General features: G+C 36.1%; 1 protein-coding gene and 1 long non-coding RNA gene across 5 annotated transcripts in view; one reads left to right on the plus strand and one right to left on the minus strand.

The window, feature by feature from the left end:
* The window catches only part of LOC132378457 (uncharacterized), a 47,813-nt gene extending 41,933 nt beyond the window's left edge, over nucleotides 1-5,880 (plus strand). The window contains exon 3 of the long non-coding RNA XR_009507040.1: nucleotides 5,792-5,880. This is a non-coding gene — a long non-coding RNA (uncharacterized LOC132378457). The remainder of the gene's footprint in view (nucleotides 1-5,791) is intronic.
* The window catches only part of pik3r4 (phosphoinositide-3-kinase, regulatory subunit 4), a 56,589-nt gene that overhangs the window by 32,419 nt on the left and 9,987 nt on the right, over nucleotides 1-14,183 (minus strand). For all 4 annotated transcript variants that reach the window (XM_059945382.1, XM_059945381.1, XM_059945384.1 and 1 more), the window contains 7 exons: nucleotides 13,655-13,789; nucleotides 13,318-13,539; nucleotides 8,778-8,951; nucleotides 5,863-6,008; nucleotides 4,066-4,269; nucleotides 2,933-3,134; nucleotides 2,344-2,531 (listed from right to left, as the gene is read on the minus strand). In XM_059945382.1, the coding sequence (XP_059801365.1) occupies nucleotides 2,344-2,531; nucleotides 2,933-3,134; nucleotides 4,066-4,269; nucleotides 5,863-6,008; nucleotides 8,778-8,951; nucleotides 13,318-13,539; nucleotides 13,655-13,789 (1,271 nt within the window). The remainder of the gene's footprint in view (nucleotides 1-2,343; nucleotides 2,532-2,932; nucleotides 3,135-4,065; nucleotides 4,270-5,862; nucleotides 6,009-8,777; nucleotides 8,952-13,317; nucleotides 13,540-13,654; nucleotides 13,790-14,183) is intronic.

Consider the following 14,183-nt stretch of genomic DNA (forward strand, 5'->3'; position numbering starts at 1 on the left):
TTTTTGTCCTCTCTATTAACCTAACAAATGAATCCCCTATTACCATAGCTTGCCCCTTCTCCCTCCTTCCCCTCTGAGCCACAGAGCCATACTCAGTGCCAGATCTGACCACTTTGATTTTCATCTGCTAGTTCATCACCCCCAAAGGCATCAAAAGAGGTATATCTGTTGCTGAGAGGAATGGCAACAACAGTACTCTGCACTAGCTGCCCATCCCACCCATATTCTTTCCCCTCCTGGTGGTCATAGTGTTACCTATGTCATGCACCTTGACAGTATCTACCACCCTAAATGTCCTGCTGATCAACCCCTCAGCCTTTCGTATAACCTGGAGTTCATCCAGTTCCAACTCCAATTCCTTAATACGTTCTGAAAGCTGCTGCAACTGAATGCACTTCTTATAGGTGTAGTCCTCAAGGACAGATCCCACAAGAGCTGCATCCCACTATCCTGTTTGGCATCCCCACTGCTCTATGTGAAATTTGAAAAAAAAAGAAAATGAAACAAAAAAAAATCTATATCCTGCCTACACCTCTATGAGTCAAGGTCTGAACTCACCACTCTAACACTGGTCCACTCATACAATAGTTGCTCCATTTAAACCTAAATCATCTTTTAATTTGACCTTGCCTATCAGGCACACTCCAACATCTCCTTGAGAACTGACTCCCACTTGCCTCTTTTGAGCTCTCTCCTGCTATGCAATCTAACGTCTCATTGGGAACCTTGGCACACAAAATGAAGATGCACACTTTGCTAATCTAATTTCCCCCCAATATCATCCCTGCATATTCTATACAATCCTCGGCTTGCTATAACTTTGAGCTCCTGATATCTAACACACAGTTCCTTCTTTGACTTTATATACAGGGACCTTAGCTTGAGGATTCACATATTTTCCCTTGCTTTGTAAAAAATCTGTTCTGATGAAGGATCACTGGCCTAAAATATTAACTGATTTTTCCTTCCACAGATGCTGCACAACTGACTGTGACCTTCCAGTATTTTTGTTTCAGATTCCAGCACGTTCCTCTCCACCATGTTTGTTCTAGACTTTATTTCCTTCTTCACTTCCTCCCACATCTCCAACACTAATACATTTCCATTTGATTGAATCCAGTACAATTTCAGCTTTGTAAAATTAACCTTTCTCTATCTGGTATCATTTACTTGATGTTAACATTTGTTCTTTTCCATAACTACACTAGGCTTTATTCAATATCCAAAATCACCTATGTTTTAATTTTCCTCAACACAAAGTGACTAAAATTCACACACACACCACGCTGGGGGAATTCAGCAGGTCAGGTAGCACCTACAGAAGAGAATAAACCATCGACTTTTCAGCCTAAGACTCTTCATCAGGACAGGAAAGGGGAAGATAGCAGAACACGAAAGTGGGGGGAGGGGGAGGGGAAAGAGGACAACTTGTATGAAAGAGTACTGATGTGGAATGGGATACATTTTCCATCACAATTTTAAATACTGATCAACAATTCATCAGGAGCACAGTACTGATTTATCATATTCTATTTTAAAGCTAATTATCAAACTCTATTTAAAGACAATTTCAAATACTTAAATCTCAGAGAACAAACCTTTCATCTCATTTTTACTGATTTAACTAGTATTCAATGTCTATTCCTCCTAATTCTATACTACTTCACCAAGGTAATCATCCTCATGTCATTTACTCTGTCAAGCATCCAGAGATCTTTATAGTGTTTCAATAAGATAAAGTTTCATGTCCACTTCTACATTTAGTTCAGATGCCTTTTCCCATCAGGTTCACTGCATTAGAGTACATACCATCAAGTGCTGCTAAATCAACTTAAGGTCTATTTTCTAGTAGCATTTAGCTTTGGCTTACAAATGCACTTAATTTCCAGTTACGATACCCTTCCCTCCCAAAATATACTCAGATTCCCACTCATCCATGCAACCTCCCTGAACAGCAGTAACAAAAACTCCTTTGATTCTGATGAAAGGTCCAGATCTAAAATATTAAGTTTCTCTTTTCCCCATATATGCTGCCTGACCTACTGAGTCCTTCCAGCATTTTATTTATAATCCAAAATTCCAGCATCTGCAGATATTTTTGATTTTCATTCCCTCAGCAGTTGAAATATAATCTATGAGCTTGTATAAGTCACACAGCACAATCCCCAATACTCCCCGTTGAAAACCCACCCTCTACGAACTCGAGCAGTTTTTATATTCAATTTTTATATTCACTAGGCACCAAGAGTAATTGAAAGATGACTATTCAACACTGCTCTCAAATTTCTTTAACTTCCTAAAATTCTGCCAGAAATCCTGTTTTTCAATGAATTTTCTATTAACCTGTTGCAAAGTGGAGTTGGTAGTGATCATTATCCCCGGTGAAGACTCAGATCTGAGATTTTTCCCAGTGGTATTTTCCTGGTCTCCAGGGGCTGCAATAACTTTAGGCTGGTTTGGAGGTTCAAGAGAGCCAAACATGCTCTTCCATTCTTCATTTAAATTCGAGTCTTGTTTAACATGCCTTCTTGCTATAAAATACCAAAACATTGAATTCAGCAATTCTACTATCTACTAATCCTAAAATCTACTACATTACTGGTAATTTATGAAAATTCTGAACTTCATGTGTCGCTCCAGACAAAGAAATGCTAATATTTTGATTTAACGGCACTTTATTGCACCCCAGTTAAGAAAACAGCTTTAGATACATCAACTCAGTGCTCACTAAGTGAGAATATTCTGTACACAGTTAAAGATAAAAAAATGTTATTTGTACTGCAAAATTTAGTCTACTTCTAGTCTGATTAGCTGTATTTGTTTTTAATTACCAGCTGCAGCATATTTATCTATCGTATGCATTTCATATAAACACAATCCCATTGCTGCTAATTATAATCATGGCAGGAAAAGAAGAAAATAAATCAACTACCTCGTTTATCATCATTTTCTTGTTTTGTTTTCACAAGATCAACATGTTTCCTAGGAATTCCTAATGCAGCCAAATCAATCACTCCACTCTGACCACTGTCACTCATGTGGCTTTGATCCACCACATTGGCTTTGGCCTTGTTTGACTTTAGCATGAAATCCTTCAGGGCAAGTAATTTGTCTTCATCTGCTTCACTCATGCCCTACATCAAGACAAATAAGCCCCATTACATCACTTTTAGGCATACCTGGGTGTTGAGCTTCAAACAAAATTAGAGAAAGCAAAAATAATGCAATTACTATTTCAATGCCATATATTCCACCAAGCTTATTTTATATAATAAAGCAGCAATGGGTTCATAGCTCCAGTACTTAAAACAAGAAGTCTGTGACAGGGTGAGCAGCATCTTTCAGTGTCATCACCAAGTGAGAGGTATAAAAAATAAAACAGAGGTATTAAAAACAAGATGCAGCTATTGTGGGATTGGCCATCATGTGAAGGACAATACACTATTCTAAAGTCTCACACTTGGCAACAGAATACTTAGCTATTTTGCTCACCATCAAATCCTCTACTACCACTGCTCATCCAGACTTTTCCCACACCTCATGTGCATACACATTGTCACGCTAATGCCAGGATCAAGACTTGCAGGAGGAAGGAGAGTAGCCGGAAGTTATAGTACAAATTGTTATTAACACACATAGAAAGAGGGATGAGATCTTGCAGAGTGAGTAGGAGTTAGAAAGCAGACCTGGATGAGTCCCTGGGCCTTGTGCAAATGGGGGGAGAAACAGGAAGATTGAAATAATGCATGCAAGAAGAGCTGGTGCAGGAGGGAAGGCTTTAAGTACTTTTATCATTAAGATCAGTTTTCAGTGGGTAGGACCAATACAGGTACACCTCAGATGGAAGGTAACCAATATCCTTTCAAGAGGTTTACTCATGTTACTTGGCAAAAGGATGTCAAAGTAACTTGGCAGAAGGATGGGAAGTATTTTAACAGATGGGAAGAAAAATGTTGAGGATGAAGAAAGCTTAAAATGACAGATCGTATCTTCTTCATATTGATCAAAAGTGAGCAATGAAAATAGGAGATTCTTTCATTATTGAAGTCACAGATTAAGTGTTACCTGAGAAAGCAATTTCTTTAACAGCTGAGCAATGATTGGGTCTTCAGGGATTGGGCATTCCAATATTAGTCCATTTCTTATCTTCTGACGCAAGTGCAAATGCTTGTAGAGATTTATGATGTCCTTTGATCGCAATACATAATCAAATATCGAACGGTTGACAGGCTCCTTGAGGACACTCAGCAACACAATTTCCTTGTCAATCTAGAACAAGTCCAAAAAGAGTCAAATGAAGTTTACAAACAACCAAGCTAGTACTTGCACACTAATTATTTTAAAATAAAATCATAAACACAAGCAACTCTGCAGATTCTGAGCTACACACACACACATAATGCTGGAGGAAGTCAGCAAGTCAGCCAGCATCTACTGAGCTGAATAAACAGTTGACCTTTCGGACCAAGGCCCTTCATCAGGAGTGGAAAAGAAGGGGAAAGAATCTAGAATAAGAAGGTGGGGGAGAAAAAAAACAGAGAGAAATGATGGTCCTTGCCTCCTCTACTGGCACAATGAGAAGCAACACCTCATTTTCCATCTGGGTGAATGGTAGTAGATGCAGCATACTAAAGCCTGAAAGCACACAGCACCAGGCTCAAGAACAGCTTCTACCCTGCTATTATATGACAATTGCATGATTCCCAAGTATAATAAGATGGACTTTCAAATTTGCAACCCACCTCATTGTGACCTTGCATCTTACCTATTTATCTGCACTGTACTTTCTCTGTACCATAACTCTTAATGCTTTACTTTGCACCACCTCAATGCACTATTATAATCAATTAATTTGTACGGATGGTATATAAGACAAGTAGGTTTTCACTGTACCTTGGTATGTGATAATAATAAACCAATTTTAAATGGTTCTAATATAATATTTAACTATTAAACAAACATTCAGACACATCTGGATCAGCATTTTAATTTATATTAATCAGGAAAACAGGGCAGCAACTCATTCTCCAGTATTTATAATTTTTATTAGAGGCCAAACATGAGGTACTTAAAACAGCCAAAGCCAATTGACAATACACAGGCCAAGCCTTTCATCATTGCTTGGCATATTGTTACAAGTCTACCACCTAGGGCCACTGAAATCAAAGAACACAATTGTATTAACCAACTTACTTGGCTAAAATACATAACAAATTCAAAATGCTAAATAATGTTAAAGATGTACAGCAGAAGTGAAATCTTAGCTACACCAAAAGACCACCAACTACAAGACAGCTGATAGTTCATTCAGAATAGTGCTGCTAGAGTCCTCACTAAAACCAAGAACGAAGAACATATCACTCCAGTTCTCAGATTGCTACCCTGGCTTCCTGTCCAAAAGAGGATTGACTTCAAAATATTACTACTGGTTTATAAAACACTGAATGGTCTAGGGCCAAAATACATGTCCGATCTCTTGCTGCATTATGAACCTTACTGAGTTCTCGTGTTGTCTGGGGCAGGTCTGCTTATCACCCCGAGGGTCAAAACTAAACATGGTGAAGTAGCTTTTAGTTACTGTGCTCCGCATATCTGGGATAACCTTCCAAAGGATATGAAATCTGCACCAACTTTAAGCTCTTTTAAATCGAAGCTTAAAACTTTTCTTTTTGCTGTAGCTTTTCAGTAGAATCTCCTGCACTATAACTTCTATTTATCAGATCTATTTTTCATTTGATTTTATTCTCATATGTTGTTTGAAATTTGATTTTTATATCTTTCTATCCAACAGCTCCGTAACAGATCCAGAGAATTGAGTGACACAAAAAAAGGTGCTAATGTGAAAAAAGGAGCAATATTTACCTGTATTATGGGTTGGGTGATGAATGGATGAAGAAATGGCATCAGTTTGCAATAGACGTCGGCAATATTCAAGTGTTGTGCTACCACTGTTATGAATCCAACAGCTCCATAACGGATCCAGAGATTTGGGTGACACAAGAAAGGTGCTAATGCAAAAAAAGCAAGTGTTTTTTTTAAATAAACAAACTTTTACACAGATTTAGTGAATTTAAAGAGTTACATATTTTTAAGTGCATTTTGGTACTTAGCTATGTTCTACAGCAGCTTGCCGTCAGGATTTTAATGATCCTTCCAGGAAGACACAATCTTACCCTGGCAATTCAACAATTTTCTTTATGACAGTAACTGAAAAAGTCATTATGTCGAGAAATCAGGACAAGTTATTGCCTTGTAAAATACAGAATTCTAACAAAAAAAAAACACTTTCCAAAGGGACAGAGTTGTTTTTGAAAAGTTAAACTTCTAACCAATATTTCTTGCTTAGCTTCTTGTTATGAACACAAACAAGTCTTCATTTCTTTATGTAAACTGTAAGCAATAATCAGTCTGAAGTTAAAAAGGACAACTTTGCAAACAGTGCTGGCAAAGTTATTTACTTCAAGGAAGTTTGCAGACTTAGTACATCAGTCATGGTCACAAGAATGATCAATAAATGGTTGGGATATTTGTCTACTCAAGAGTCAGTATTTTGGGTGATCTTAGCATCTTAGTCCCCAGAAACCTTAGACCACCTGTGTGAATTACAGCAAAGGTATCTGAAAAACATCAACTAGTAGCAAACAGCATAAGTGTTAAAAAGCATTGGGGATTGTTAAGAAGGACAAGGAGACTGACAAAGACAGAATGACAGAAAGAAGAACTGGAATTCGTTCCTCAACCTTTGGTTTCTCCAATGAATGACTCATTCATTTGCAATTCGTTGGTATGTTCTTCTAGTTCGTAAGAATTGTACCTGTGTTTGAAAATCTTTCGCAGTTTAAAAATCTTTTGAAATTTGGGATACTTTCTGTGAGTTTTAAATGGGTGTTACGAACTATTTGTCTAAATTTAAACGTGCATCATTTAAAATAAGATAAACTGTTTGAAATACTTCATTAACTGGAAGGATCTCCTTGGCAGAGAGAGGAAGCATGCTACTCAAATAGTGAATATTATTAGTAAGACTTTGCCACAGACACTAAACAGGGAAATAAGTTAGTCTTTGAAGAGGCGGTTGACATAGTATAACCTCCCTACAGTAAGGGTACCAAGGATCCTATATTGACTCGAGCTTAAAACCTTACTTTGAATTTAGGGCTTTGTGAACAGTGAACCCAGTACCATTACAATGTCACACTGGTATACAGGAAGCAATGGACCACATACAGAAATGGTTTTTAGTGCATTTCCCAAGAAATATTTTGGGAAAGCTCATCACTGACAGAAAAATCTAGATAATAATACCATCACCTAATAGCAACCTTAAATTTAGTATACATGTACACAAAATAAAATTAAGAAGTACTGACCAACAGGTAAAATAACCATGCAAGGCAGTTGAAGACTAGAGAAGCATTCCAAACAGAAATAGTGAAAACATTTTCTAGACTGCTGAAAAATTAAAATCAGAATCAAAGTACTTAACAGATGCTAGAAATTTGAAGTAACAAAATACCGAACATGTTTAATAAGTCAGGGAGCATCTGTGGGCAATAAAACAGATTTAGGCATTTCTGGCAAAAATTCACCAACCAGAAATGTAAACTCGGTTTTGCTTTCCAATGATGTTGCCTAACATACTGAATAAATACTGAACTTGTGTTTTAACGTATACATTATTATTCTGCATTATTATTGTTTTACCTTGTCTTACCTCAACGCACTCTCATCTGTGTATGAACAGTATGTAAGACAAGCTTTTCATTGTACCTTGATATTTGTGACAATAATAAACCAATAACTTGCCCATCTGGATACAAAATTTGTTGCTAAGACAATATTGGAAAAGTTCTAAATTGCATACAATATGTATAGACCAGTTGTATTTGTTGTATAGTGTACTAACACAAGTTCATTGAATAAGATTTTGAATTTAGAAACTTCTGACACAAATGCATATCACTAATAAATCAAAGCTGAATAAAAATCAGTTACTGAACAAATGACAACTGCCCACAGAGATGTGGGAACTTTGATAGAAACCACCATTAAACCATCACCACAATATGCATTAGTTGCAAAATATGTTCTAAAAATATTGGGTTAATGAAGGAGAAGGCACAAATTCCAGGAATTAAAATTAGTCTTAGAGATCTCTAGTTTCTCAAATATAGTGGAGAGGTACTTTTAGTACATGCAACAAATAGAAGCAACGTTGGCAAAGATAAAGAAAAGCAAATAGTTTAAAAGTAGGATTGAACACATGTATGGAGATGCAAAGTGTGTTCACGTAAAGGAATAAGTAGCACTGAAATGAAAATTCAAAGTTGAACATATGGCTGGTGTTTCAAAATATGATGCGAACTGACTGTTACAGATGAGTATGAATTAACTAATCTACACGCTTTGGAACGCAAAGAGGTTGAAGATGTCAAACAACCCACACAAGAGATGATGCAGACAGGATGGATTTTTGGACTTCAATGGGGCTCATAGTGGATCTACGAGAATAGCAGAGAAACAAATTAGCTCACATTCTTGCTTTCAATAAATAGTAAAATAAATATCTCCTATCGGTAAGTGCCTGGACAAGGACAGGAATGGTTGAGCTAGGCTGTCTCACATAACTATAGATACATTATGTCTTGATACAAATCTTTGTCATTTGATTATCATTATAGATAGTAACCACTGCTAATTTAAGTATCAGAGTGGAAAGTGGACATGTCACAAGGATAAAGAAAAAAAATTATTCCTCAGACAAAAATAAACATTACCAATATCATTGGCAAACTCATAGATATGAGGCTTTTGCAGAAGTCCCAGCTGACACATGCAAGTCATCGCATTGAGGGCTTTATAGATCACAAACTCTTCGGCATCACTAAGTCCTTGTTGAAGAAGAGGTTTGAGGATTGATGAACTCTGCCACCCAACATAAGCAGCCACACCTGAAAATTAAAAAAAGGTCTTAAAAATGTCTTTGATCTTTGGAAGAATGCATCAAATATTAATGAAGACCAAATTTATAATGAAGTGGAGTTTACCAATATCACTGGTGTAATTTCCTTATTACTGGTTATTCACTAGCCCACTTTAATCCAAGGCATACATAGAGACAGGTGCCAGGGCATCAGTCACTAAGATTTTATGCTAGACTTATGCAGTCCAATGGCAGAGTCCAACCACACTTAGACTCGCAGGTATTTACAATAGGGTTCCACCTTTCTAGTTCTGTGCTAGACCTGGGAGAGAAGCACAGTTCCCCTTCATTTGAATAAGGAGTGCCATTCTGGAAATTAGGAAATTTATTTTTCGAACTTAATTATTTATTGGTGATTTAATAAAATTTTAATTAAACTTTATTTAGGCAAGAGTTCAGATTTTAAAATCAATTCTTGATAGGTTTTAAAAAAGTCAAAGCTGCATCCTTGTTTAGCCTCCTGTTAAAAGTTATAGACACATCCCAGGGTTAGGACTTCAGCTGCATCTTGCCAAGGTCTACTCAGGATCAAGGTATTTTAGCATCTTTTCAGGTGCATCCCAAATGCAGAGTCAGCAGATTCTACTTTTGCATCTACATCAGTCCAGGTATACAGCCAACAGGCATAGGATTGTAGGAAATGAATGTAGTTCAATTAGGTCCAATGACCACAGCTTCATTAATTTTGCACACATACAGTAGGGATATGCATGCACACTGTGATCATGAATTATAAGCTGCCAAAATGCTTTTACGTTAAAATAAAGGTACCTTATGGGCACATTTTGCCAAAAACTATGACCCAAGTCAACTATTACCCTTTCAAAACATGGGTTAATGTGTATAGCTTGTGTTGGCCAAGCACCAAAAAAGTTCTAAAATTCCCTACTTGATTTTATTATTAGCCAATTAATTTCTTGTTATGACTCTTTTTAAATGATCAAGTATTTTCATAATTTATATGGAGCAATCTTACTTTATCCTTACAATAAACCTTGATACAAGCTTGAACTTCAGATCATGTTTTCCATTAAAATCTTCTAGAATAAAAATAATGTCCCCTTGAAATCAATCAACCAATTGGCAGTTCTTATAAATAGATGAAAATTATGATTGCCAGTGCTTTTTAGTATTTGTTTTAGTGCAAGAAGCCTTTTTCAAATCTTTGAAAGCATGTTTTATTGTACCATCTTGTGGTCAATTCTAGCAATGCTTATGAACTATTTTAGAATTAATATATGAATGTGCATCAAGTTTATATTACTGATTTTGAAACAAAAAATTATTTTGTATGTATGACAATGCATCAACAAATCTCAAACTATTTATTATCATTCTTTTAACATTCTAAAAATAATGTTCTTTATATGGCCATTTGCAGTTAGCTGTTTCAAAGCACTTGTTCATTTTTGAAAGACTGCAGCATCAATCCAAAGAAAAATAACACTATTATTTGACAACAGAACTAATATAATGTAAGGCAAAAAAAATTACAGCTAATGTGGAAAACAGAAGTACATAAGAAGTAAGCTAAGGCTATGACATTAATGAAAAATAAACATAACTTTTGAGTTTTGGCTACCAGAAGAAATAATTTATAAATAATTTATCAATTTGATTGTTTCCCCAAATACTTGGTTGGATTTAAATCCCAGAATTCCGCATACAAGTTTTAAAATGTACACAAAACATTGCAAATCAAATCTTAATGCAGATACACACAAAAACACACATTCCCAACAAATTTGCAGGAAAAAAATCAAAACACAAACAAAACATGCTGAAACTATTCAACAAAGAAAGTAACATCTACAGGGACTAAAATAAAGTCAGTATTTCAAATCAGGGGCTCCGAATCAGAAATGGAGATCTGAGGGAATAAGTGTGGTTTAAGCTGCAAAAAGGCAAATGGGTGGAGAATACAAAGGAAATGTATGTGACAGAATGCAAAGAAAAAATTGTCTATGTAACAATTACTTTAAATACTAGAAACTGGTGAGAATGGAGAAAAAAAGTAACAAAATAAAACTAAAACTAAAAATTAAAGTTACAAGCTAGAGGAAAAGTAAGCCCTTGCCTTGACATTGTTATGTTCAATGACAAGTCCATAGGCTACAAAACACGCTGTTTCTCAGACATAGAGATCACATCATGAATGAAGTATACTAAACTGGAAAGGGAATTTCTCCTTCACCTGGAAGGACTATTTAGTTCCCTGGATTTTAGGAATGGAAGTGGTTAAAAAAAAAAAGAGGGAAATGGTTGCATCTCCCACAATGCAATAGAAAAGTGTCATGAGAAGGGAAAATAGTTCGTGAGGATGGGAAAGCAAGTCAGGGAGTCACAGTAGGTGTGATCCCTTTAGAAAGCTCAAAGAAAGGGGAAGGGGGTAGTGCACCTGCTGGTAGAATTTCATTGAATGGAACAGAATTTATGGAATGATCAATTGAGTATGGATGGAAGCGGAGAGGAAAGCGTATTCTACCTAAGCTCATTCTAACTGGGAGAAGAAGTGAGATCAAAAGTGCAGGAAATAGAGAAGATGCAGTTGAGAAGAAGCTACAGTTAAAAAGGAAAACATCTTAAAGGTATTGTGAAGTCTCATCATTTGACAGCACACAACATGAAAGAGAAGTAGATAATGGGAGCAAAATGGGAAAAGGGCAGCAGTATAGCTCTGAGAACTCGTTGCAAAATTAGAATTTAGTACAAGTGCAGGAAGCAACACCAAGACAGTCATCAATGTAACAGAAAAATAATGAGGAAAGTGGTCCAAATAGGACCAAAGTGATGACTGCTCCTGGAATTCCACAAAGACTCAGGTAAGGCTTGGGTGCTCATCTCCTTTCTATATGCCAAAATTATAGCTTCTCCAAGATTCCTGGCACTTCTTTCTCTTCTTGAGAACTTGTGCCAAGTTTTTGAACTTCAACAAATTTACCATCTCTCCCCAAGGGCTTCTTGCTTTTTGGCTGACATGTAGGCTTTTCAATTTTTTATTGTTCTTAAGGATGGCAAGGCAAAACCAGATCAAGAAGGATGCTCTCATCAGGGACAGAGTCATAAGGTGTTCTTCCAAAAGTGGTCTTTTTAGCAGGTGCTGACTGTCTTGATAATTTAAACCCTTGTTTCCTGTGGGGTTGCCCCAGGGTTTTTAGGCACATAGATAAAGAACCCACACATCAATGGGAGCATTCAACTGATGTGTTCTTCATTTAACTTGATACTATAAGGTATAATGGAACTTACAGACATTAAGAAACTTGTACTAACTCAAGGAAATCAAAGCATCAGTGCAATAACAGGTATAAAGAGAGAAAAGACAACTGTGACTGAACCAAATAGAACCATATCCAATGAAAGAGGATGAATAAGGGGGGAAAGTAATACTAGTTAGTATTAGTTACAAGTCTGCCATAAATGAAGGGACTAGTACTCTAAAAATGTAGCTGAACTAATGAAATTTTTCACATCATCCATTTATCTTAATGAATAAAATACAGGCAAGTCTCTAGATTATGAATGAAATCTGCCTTTACAGACATCCATAAATTGAGTTTGCCTACAAAGTCAAAAATACACAATCAAGGGGTCACCTGTAATAAGTAGATGCAGACTAGAGGAACCTAAAATGATCTTTCCAGAAGCCTGAATTCCTCCAAACATCAAGAGATCAAATTGTGATATGTGTCATTTTGTTTTGGCACAGCGATCAGTGATAGATTCTTTTCTATTTTATGACTTAAAATTTTGTCCAAAAAATAATATCTCACAGTTCCATAACTGCTTTCATTTATATTCCTCATTTAACACTCTGACAGACAAACGAGCTAAGATTAACAAGCATTCATCAACCTCTATAACAACACAAAGAGTATTTGTGTTATCTGCACAATCTGGGTCTTCAATCATTCATCCACAACTTGTCTTTTCACTTTTGCAGTTCAGAAAAAAAATGAAATATTAATTCTGCTTTTCTGTCTACAGTTATTGTCTGCTGAGAGAGGGTTTTTGCCCACTGCACCCTCACTGATTATGGATACCTATCTTTATTGCTTTATATCAGATTTTCAGAATGCAATTCTGTGCTTTGAGTTCAGAATCAACCTGAACATTTATTTCAATTAAAACATTTTGATGAAAATTAACATGACAAGTTGATGTTCTCTTTTATTAACATTAATACATTAAAAGAACATTGTAACAAACACTGCCTACCCCCAATTCTCTAATTTTACAATAAGATTATAATTGGGCAGAATTACAAATGTAGCTGAACTAATTAAATTATTATAATAGGAGTTCATACCGTCAAAAGTTGATATTGTACTTACCAACAATACTATCAAAGAAAGCACCTCGAAGATGCCAATCATTTTTATCATTCAAGAAGGTTATCATGTGTGACAAAAGGACATCATTAGCCTTTTGTCGACCAAAGAACACGCAAAGTCGAGTAATACCATTCTCCATTAAGGTCTGCTTCACGATATTTTCTGGGTCACTTAACAGCGTCACCACTTTTTGCTGTACCATCTCATGAAGAGCTTGTAATTCTACAAAGATAGAATCCACTTTATTAGTCAACTAAAGATTTTGGGGAAATAAGCCAGAAAATGTAAACAACTGCATTAAATTTCAATAACAAAAGATTGCAATGCAAGAGATTACCAGAGTCGTAATTTTCATTAGGATGTAGTATTTCTTCTATTTCCTCGCCATTTAGCTCACCTTCCACATTTAAGTTATTTAATTGGACTATTTCTAAAAACCGAAGAGCTGTCTCTGCCAAAAGTGCTATGTTTTCTGTTAAAAGACAATGTAGAACAAAAGTTCAGAAAGCAACTTTCATTGAAATAAATGATAGTTCATCCCTTGGCCAAGTTATAAAACTGTCAGATAAAAAAAGAAATTGAATACAGTGAACAGAAATGAACTACATGAACTTGAGATCTCAAGCCAAAGGAGTTCACAAAAACAACAATGTGATCTGAACTTACATAAAGAATTCTGCATAAGGTAGGAGCAATGCAAGGTTAATGGTAGGATTTACCCTGTCATGTCAGGGATATGGAGACAACTGCAATCCTAAAAATGGGCAATAAGGATACAAGAGGTGATATGTTTCAATTGACATGCAGTGAGTCCACCATATGAAGCCACCATAGACCAGAAATACATCTTTTGTCTATATTCCTTA

The sequence above is a fragment of the Hypanus sabinus genome, chromosome 20, assembly GCF_030144855.1.
Source record: "Hypanus sabinus isolate sHypSab1 chromosome 20, sHypSab1.hap1, whole genome shotgun sequence".
NCBI classification, from domain to species: Eukaryota; Metazoa; Chordata; class Chondrichthyes; order Myliobatiformes; family Dasyatidae; genus Hypanus; species Hypanus sabinus.